This window comes from Nicotiana tomentosiformis, chromosome 3 (genome assembly GCF_000390325.3).
Source record: "Nicotiana tomentosiformis chromosome 3, ASM39032v3, whole genome shotgun sequence".
NCBI lineage: Eukaryota > Viridiplantae > Streptophyta > Magnoliopsida > Solanales > Solanaceae > Nicotiana > Nicotiana tomentosiformis.
This window is the reverse complement of record NC_090814.1, coordinates 35643973-35653514: the sequence shown is the minus strand read 5'-3', so window position 1 is coordinate 35653514 and position 9542 is coordinate 35643973. Positions and strand designations below refer to the sequence as shown.

General features: G+C 41.8%; 1 protein-coding gene across 1 annotated transcript; it reads right to left on the bottom strand.

Annotated features, from left to right (window-relative positions):
• Nucleotides 1–7757: 7757 nt before the first annotated feature.
• On the bottom strand, nt 7758–8836 carry LOC138907616 (uncharacterized). The gene is made up of 2 exons (XM_070198220.1): nt 8558–8836; nt 7758–8075 (listed from the first exon to the last, which is right to left on the bottom strand). The coding sequence occupies exons 1-2, from the start codon at nt 8834–8836 to the stop codon at nt 7758–7760; spliced, it is 597 nt and encodes a 198-aa protein (XP_070054321.1).
• Between the last annotated feature and the right edge of the window lie 706 nt (nt 8837–9542).

The following is a 9542-nucleotide window of genomic DNA, read 5'->3' as shown; positions in this document are numbered from 1 at the left end:
CCGAGCCTTATGATGGTCGGATACGTTTTTACCGAGTCCTCTTCGAGGCCGGGTATAAAATGATGATGCCCACATAGGCTTATGTTTTTAATATTTTATGTATATATATCTATCATGCGTTTCATGTCAGCAGCCCTCAGAGGCGCTCAGATGCTACAGGTTGTATCTCCTCTATCTCACTTTACATTGTTGTTCTTATTTATGATTTCCTGCCTTACATACTCGGTACTTTATTCGTACTAACGTCTCTTTTGCCTGGGGATGCTGTGTTTCATGCCCGCAGGTCCCGATAGACAGGTTAAGAGTCCTCCAAGTAGGATATCAGCTCAGCAGAAGATGTTGGTGTGCATTTGCTCTGGAGTTGCTCATTGGGTCAGTATAATTTAAACATATATTGAGCGGTATGTCGGGGCCCTGTCCCGGCCTTATGATGTTTATGTACTCTTAGAGGCTTGTAGACATATGTCATATACGTAAAAGATTGTATGGCCTTGTCGGCCTATGTTTAGTGTATGAGTGATCATGTCAGCCTTATAGGCCCGTTTGTTACATGTATAAGTTTCTATATCATGTTAGGTCCTCCTATGTCTAGCATTTCCTTATGTTTCATTTCGGTTATGTCATGATGACCCTTTTGGATTGCCCATGATAGTACGATAATAAAGATATGTTACGTTGGTACTCGGTTGAGTAAAGTACCAGGTGCCCGTCGCAGCCCTCCGATTTGGGTCGTGACAGTCCGTATATGCGGAGTTCTAAGCGCAGATGCGCTTGCGTAGAGACGAGCTTGAATCGCAGGAGCAGGTCTGTAGAAGCATATATGTTTTCCCCAGGTACGAGCGGTCTGGATGCAGAACTTGGGTCGCAAATGCGACGCCGTAGAAGCGGAAGCGCAGACCACAAATGTGAGATCTCTAGCAAAATGTTATAATCGAGGGTTTGGCTTCATTTTACCATAGTTGGAGATTGGGATCTTGGATTGGAGCGATTGTTAGGTGATTTTCGCCCACTTGGATTGGGTAAGTGTTCTTAGCTCGGATTTGACTACTATTCATGATTCTATCTTTGATTTTAGCTTTTGGTTGATAAATTTAAGGAAGAAAGTTGGGAATTTTGCAAGAAATTTTGGAGAGTGAATGTTTGAGATTTGAACCCTGATTCAGAGTCAAATTTGGATGAAATTTAGATATTTGGACTAGTATTCAAATGGCTTAGCAGGATTTGTTACTTTTGTAGGGATGTAAACGCATGTTGACTTTTGGTTGACTTTGTGTAATAGAATACAAATCTAAGCTTTATTGTTTGAAATTGGTTCCAATATCCTTATTTGACACTATTGAGTTATTTTTTGCTAGATTTGACCCGCTCGATGGCCGATTTGAGAGGAATGAGATTTTTGGAGTATTAGTTCTCGTGCTTTGAGGTAAGTATCTTACCTAGGCTTGGCTTGAGGGTATTTCCTCGTAGAATAAGATGTCTGCTATGTTGGGGGTGACACATATGCGATATTAAGAGAACATATGCATGCACCATGATTATTCATGATCGGTCTAGTTTCTAGGCTAATAGATGCCTTGTTTTGCTATAAGTTCCTTGATACCGTATTTCATTCACGTGTATACGTGAGATATTATTCATGCTAAAAATTATGTCTAGCCTATGTACTTATCTGTTTGAGACATGATAGGGCTATTTATTTCTATGTTAAGCTATTTGCCCTAACTGTAATCATATTTTCAGTCATGGTATTATATCCGTATATTATATCTATGTCCCTGTACACTCTTTATACGTTAACTCACATGATGTTGGTGTCCCTATAGAGGTGACAATGTAACGACCTGCCCTGTCATTTTGAGTATTTCAGCCTCATTTTTCCAATTTGATGCTTTACATATGTGTATGTGTGGCTACGTGACTTGACGGGGTTGTTGGTTTGATTTTGGGGAAGTTTCGGAGTGAATTAGACACTTAGTCCCAAGCTTAGAAGCATAAGTTGAAAGAGTTGACCGAAATTTGAATTTTATCTAAACAACTCCGGAATATTATTTTTATGGTTCCAATAGCTTCTTATGTTGATTTTAGACTTAGGCGTATGTCCGGATTTCTATTTATAGATGCGTAGGTTGGTTTAGTGCTTTTTGGCAAAAGTTGGAATGTTGAAGGTTTGGAAGGTTAATAGGTTAGACATGGAGTTGACTTTATTGATATCAGGTTTGAAATTTGGTTCCGGGATTTGGAATAGGTCCGTTGTGCCATTTCGGACTTGCATGAAAAGTTTGAGGTCATTCAGAGGTGTTTAGGCATGTTTGGAGTAAGTTTTTAATTTGGAATGCTGGATAAGTTCCTTACGCTTGAATTGAGGTGCGATTTATGATTTTGATGTTGTTTTATGTGATTTGAGACCTCGATAAGTCCATGTTATGTTTGGGGTTAGATGGTGTGGTTGGACGGGGTCCCAGGGGGCCTCGAGTGTGTTTCAGACCATTTCTCCATGTTTTCGCATAGCTGATTTCTGATTCTGGTTTTCTTCTTCGCTATCGCGAGAAGGCAATCGCAATCGTGTAGAGTATTTTTAATGACATGCAATTGTTTCTTCACATTCGCGAGTTGGTGATCGGGTTCACGATGTTTTGTAAGGATATGGCCTTCTCGATCTTGTGTGTGACGATGCATTCCCGTAGAAGGGAGGTCGGCGACTGCATTCTCATAGTGTCAGGAATGTGGTGCACCACGTTCGCAACCTTGGTCTCGTGTTCGCGTAGGCTATTTTCTAGGTCGTGTGTGATGGTTCTATGTGATCGCGATATGGGCCCTGCGATCGCGATGAATACACCTGGGCAAACTATTTAACATATCATTTCGAGGGTTTTAGTTATTATATCACATTTTGAGTAATAGAGCTCGGCTTTGGGCAATTTTGGAGGCGATTTTCACAATTTGGATTCAAATAAGTATTTTTAACTCGGATTTAATTATATTCCATGATTCCATCCTTGTTTTAGCATTAATTTGGTGAAATTAAATGAAATTTGATGATTTGAAGGTCGATTTGAGGTCGGAATTGGATGAAATTAGTATTGTTGGACCCGTAATTGAATGGGTGTTCAAACTTGGTGAGTTTTTTTGGGTTCCGGCTTGCGGGCTTGCAGTTAACCTTTTGGGTTGACTTTTTTTAATTATGATAAAGATCAATGTTTTATTATTTGGGGTTGTTCCCACGGTATTATTTGATCGTATAGTTATTATTCAAGTCAGTATTGAGTCTCGCATTTTGGGGTAAGTAACATATCTAAACTTGGATATGAGGGTAAATATCCCCAGGAATTGTGTTATATGAGATGTAATATGGTCATGCACGTGCTAGGTGGCAGGCGTGTGTGCGTGCAACGGAATATTCATGATTTGGGGTGGCTTTTAGGCTATTATGTGATTTGTTTTGCTATCATGACTCTTTATATCTGTGTTTTCTAAAATGGTATGATTATTTGAGTTCTGATTCATATTAGAAATCATGTCTAGGCTATGTGCTTATTTGTTTGAGACATGATATGGCTATTCTTGATGTTTCTGAGCTATTTGCATTAATTGTACACATATTCTCTGTCATGATGCTATATCCATGTATGAAATCTCCATCTCAAAACTTTATTATTTCATTCCTCACATGTTGTGGATGCCCCATAAGTGTAACACTATTGAATTGCGTAATGTGAAATGTGGTTAACTGTGACTTGAGCGGCTAATAAATGAGATTGGGCTATAAAGCCAATTTGGTATTGATTTTGAGGTGACGCGTATGATGGGGTCATATTGGGCAAAGTGGTACTAATTTGGGGCAACGCTTGCACTAGGCCCCACTATTGGGTTATGTGATATTGATTAGCGCTTGGGCCAAGATCCGCCCCTCCGAAGTCTGATATTATAGTGAGCACAATCACATTGATATATATGGGCTTTGGTGAGGGGCATTATGCCAGACACCCGTACAATGTTGAGAGTAGTTGTGTGATGGTGAGGGGAATTGTGCCTGGCACCGTGAGCATGCTGAGTGTGGTTACTCCAGATGGTTTCACCATAATGATATAGTCTTCATATGTAGGCATAGAGATGTACATTCTTCATGCTAGCTGATAAATAAATTATTTTATCTGCGTTGGGCTTTAACTGTTATACTTGGAAAGCATGTCCAAGCTCCGGTAATGTTAACAAGCCGAACATTATATCATTGAGTTATTTACTTATAGTGTTCCTTATATCCAAAGTTATTACTGATTAGTCATATTGGTCACTGACTATTTCTTCTGAGCTCGACACTGCATTCAGCCCAAGGTTAGGTTTGTTACTTATAAAGTACATGGGATTGTTTGTACTCATACTACACTCTGCACTTCTTGTGCAAATCCAGGTACTTTTGGACACGACGATTGCTAGAGTTGTGGTGGTAGCATCTTTTGGGAGACTATGAGATAGTTGCTATGTCATTTGCAGACCTTGAAGTTCTCTTTTATTTATTTCAATTGTTACTGTTCTATTATCCAGACACTTGTATTGAGGATTTGACATTGTATTTTGTTATTCAGTAGTACTCATGTACTTGTTGACACTATACTCTTGGCATGGTTGCAGTATTGTTATCACTGTTCTTCCCATATATTTCACTATATTTCTGTTGTTGATGTTATAACTTTCTGTTTATCAAGATTATTGAGACTTTGAATCTGTTGGCTTGCCTAGTAACTAGTGTCAGGCGCCATCACGAATTCGGTGAGAGTTTGGGTCGTGACAAGTTAGTATCAGAGCCCAAAGTTTTTCAGGTCTCACGAGTGATGGGCAAGTTTATTAGAGTCTTGCGGATCGGTACGGAGACGTTTGTACTTATCGTCTGGAGGCTACCGAACTATTAGGAAACTTCACTTTCTTGTATTCTTGTCGTGCGAATTTGTTAATTTCAAAGTCTAAACCTTTAATCTTCTATTCTGTCACACATGGTGAGGATGCATTTAACTGATCAAGAACTAGTAAAACCAGTTATGGCCGCGAGAGGCTAGGGCCGAGGTGGGAGTTCAAACTACAACTAGAGCAGCACCTCTGGAGCCACAAGTTGCTCCAGTGGAGGAGAAGGTTCCAGATATTGCTGAACAGGTGGGATCAGATTAGACACCAGCGGTACCTACTATTATACCTGGTCTTTAGGCGGCATTGACTCAGATCTTGAGTCTGTGAGCGAGCTTTGCTCTGGAGGGAATGATACCAGCTGCACCAGCTACCTCACAGGCTAGGGGAGGAGCCTAGAATCATGCTGCCCATACACCGGAGTAGCTAGCTCAGGAATATTAGACGCTAGGGGTGTTACCAGTTCAGCCTGTTATTGTTGTTCGGGCCGAGGTTAGCCCACCTATGTCTGGTGAGGAGCATAATAGGTTGGAGTAGTTTAGAAAGCTTGATCCGCCCGCGTTTAGTGGAGGCGAGTCAGAGGATGCTCAAATGTTTTGGACCGGTGCAATCGGAGTCTTAACACCGCAGGTATTTTTGACATTAGTGGAGTTGCTTTAACTACCTTTCAGCTGACAGGGAAAGCCTACAGATGGTTGTAGACTTATGAGCTGGCCAGGCCGGATAGCATAGTCCCACTTACATGGCATAAGTTTTTAGTTCTCTTATTAGAGAAGTTTGTTCCACGAACTCCTAATAAGGAGCTGCGTAGAGATTTTGAGCAGCAACGCTAGGGAGATTTGACTGTGACCTAGTACGAGATGAGATTCGCAGATCCGACATGTCATGCAGTATGGTTAGTTCCCAGTGATAGAGAGGATTTATAGGTTCATTGATGGCCTCAACTATGGCTTATGTTACAGTTTAGCTCGAGCGGCAGAGACGGATGCTAGGTTTGTCTAGGTGGTCAAGATTGCTAGACATTTGGAGCAGGTTCGCAGGCTTGAGCATGAGGAACGAGAGGGAAATAGGCCCAGTTGTTCAGTTGGTTTTGGCGGTACCGTATTTGGAGGTCAGTCACATCACAGTAGCGGTCATCCTTTTAGGCCCGCTCTGGCAACTCGTCAGATTCTTCGTGGTTCATCAATTAGCCATAGTTCATACAGTGCTCGCCCAGTTCAGTCATCATTCAATGCACTCCCAACATAAAGCTCATACCGTACTCCATTAGTTTAGGTTACGTCAGCACTAGGTGCTACCATGAGTTATTCTAGATCTTGGGCTCCGATTCAGGCCCCATAGTCATTCCCAGTGTGAGATTGCTACGATGGTTGGGAGTTGGGGCATGTGAGGAAGTATTGCCCCCATCATTATAGAGGTCCATTTTAGGAGGAAGGACCGACTATGACTCCCGCACCAGTCGCTACACCGCTAGCTCAGCTAGCTTGGCGTGGAGGTCGTACGGGTAGAGGTCTCCTTAGAGAGGGAGGCCAATCGTGGTGGTCATGCCCATTTCTACACATTTCCCGCCAGACCAGAGGTAGTTTCTTCCGACGTCATGATCACATGTATTGTTTCAGTGCGCCACAGAGGTGCTACAGTGTTATTTGATCTTGGTTCCACTTATTCATATGTGTGATCATAGTTTTCTCGTTATTTGGATATGCCTCATGATTCTTTAGTTATGCATGTTCATGCATCTACACCGGTGTGTGATTTTACTGTGGTGGACCCTGTATATTGATCTTGTGTGGTGACCATTGGGGGTTATGAGAGCAAAACTCTGAGTAGAACCTCCTCACCCACCATATATGTAATATCATGAGCCTTCCTATCTTAATAATTCTTCTCTTGGACTACGATATACGAAGTTGCTTCTGAATCAACTTCACCTTATCCAAAGTATCACAGACCAAATCAGTGCCCAACAACCTAGTCTCCCCAAGCTCAAATAAACAAACTAGAGAACGACATCGACTCCCATATAAGGCCTCATACGGGGCCATATGGATACTCAACCAATAGATGTTCTTCTAGGCAAACTCTGCTAACAGTTGAAACTGATCCCATGATCCTTCGAATTCAATGACATAGGCTCATAACATGTCCTCCAAAATTTGAATAGTGCGCTCGAACTGCCCGTACGTTTAGGGATGAAATCGTACTTAGCTCGACATGTGTGCCTAACTCACGCTATAATGTTCCCCCAAAAGGCAAAGTAAACTGCGTGCTTCGGTCTGAGATAATATACACGATCACGCCATGAAGGCGAACAATCTCCCGAATATATATCCGAGCCAGTTACTCTAAAAAGTAGGTGGTCATGACTGGAATAAAGTGTACAGACTTCATCAGTCTATCCACAATGACCCACACTGCATCGAATCTCCTCAAGGTCCGTGGAAGCCTAACCACAAAATCCATTGTGATATGCTCCCACTTCTGTTCCAGAATTTCAAGCTCTGAAGAAACCCACCAGGTCACTGATGCTCATACTTCACATACTGACAGTTCAAACACTAAGCAACATATTCATAAATATCCTTCTTCATCCTCCTCCACTAATAGTGTTGCCTCAAATCTTGGTAAATAGTCGCGACCCCCAGATTAATAGAACCCCGCGAACTGTGGGAATCCTCAAGAATCAACTCTCGCAACCCATCTACATTTGGAACACAAATTTGACCTTGTAGCCTCAATACCCCATCATCACCAATAGTAACCTCCCTGGGAAAAGTAAGTGGAGATCATCATACTAACGCGCCTAGATACGCTCAAACAAGGATGACCATGATAAAACACATGCAAGAATACAAGCAATGCTAACAGCTCTCCTCAACTGGAATACAAGAAAGACCCCCCATGCTCGCAGCCTTCCAACTCAAAGCATCAAACACCACATTGGCCTTCCCCAGATGATAAAGAATGGTGATATCATAGTCGTTTAGTATCTCTAACCACTTCCATTGCCTCAAGTTCAGATCCCTTTGCCTGAATAAGTGCTGGAGACTCCTATGATCTGTGAACACCTTACAAGACATGCCGTAATGATAATGCCTGCAAATCTTGAATGCATGAGCAATGACTGCTAACTCAAAATCGTGCACTGGGTAGTTATTCTCATAGGATTTCAACTGAGTCTAACCAAAACACACACATGGAGAATTTAGCATATAGTTTCTTGTCCCTCAAAGTTTGGAGCACGATCCTCAAGTGCTGCTCATGATCCTCTAACTGTGAGAATACACCAATATATCATCAATGAAAACTATGATGAAAAAATCAAGATATGGCTGATATACATTGTACATCAAGTGAATAAAAGCTGATGGGGCATTGGTCAGTCCAAAAAACATCACGAGAGACTTATAGTGGCCATAGCGGGTCCTAAAAGCCATCTCTGGATTATCAAAAGCCTGGATCTTCAAATTATGGTACCCCAATTCAAATCAATCTTCGAGAATACCCTAGCACCCTAAAGCTGATCAAATAAATCATCAATACACGATAGTGGATACTTTCTCTTGATAGTAACCTTGTTCAACTTCTTGTAGTCAATGCATATCCTCATAGAACCATCCTTCTTCTTCACAAATAGTACCTATGAACCCTAAGTTAACACTCTAGGTCTGATGAAACCCTTATTAAGAAACTTCTGTAAGTGTTCCATTAGCTCTTTCAGCTCTTCTAGAGCCATGCTATACGGTGGGAAAAAGATGAGTTGAGTGCCCGACACCAAATCAATACCAAAGTCAATATCTTTGTCGAGTGGCATGCCTGGCAGGTCTGCAGGAAACATATCTGGGAACTCCCTCACTACGAGAACTAACTCAACAGTAGGAGTATCAGCACTAACATCCCTCACAAAGTCCAAATATGCATAACACCTCTTCTCAACCATTTGTTGAGCTTCCAAATATGAAATCACTCTACTAGGAGTTTGACCAAGGGAACATCTTCACTCCAACTTAAGCAATACCAGCATTGCCAACATCATTGTCTTGGCATGACAATCAAGAATGGAATGGTACGCAGATAGCCAATCCATACAAAACATCACCTTAGAATCAATCATACTAAGCAATAAAAGATCGACTCTTGTCTCATATCTCCCAATGGTGACCACACATGACCGATATACATGATCCACCATAATAGAATCACCTATCGGTGTAGATATATGACATGCATATCTAAAAAGTCACGAAGCAAATCCAAATAATGAGAAAAATAGGATGACACATAAGAGTAAGTGGCACTTTGAAATAATACTCGTGATTATGGCGTCAGAAGAAACTGCTTGGCATGGTGGGAAATGCATAGCAATGGGATTGACCACCTCCTGACCGACCTCCCCCTATAGGGAGACCTCGAACTGACTAAGCCCTACCCTTAGCTAGTTGTGCATGTGGTGTAGCTACTGGTGCTGAAATCATAGGGCTGCGAGCTCTGCTGTGGGACCTTACTCAAAAGTCTGGGGCAATCCTTATTGAGATGACTCCAGTCTCCACAGTCGATGCAACCCTTGTGGAACTCTAAACAAATGAAGCATGGTAAGAACGCTGTGCTGGCAGTGCACAGAATGATGACTGAATTGGTCGAGCACG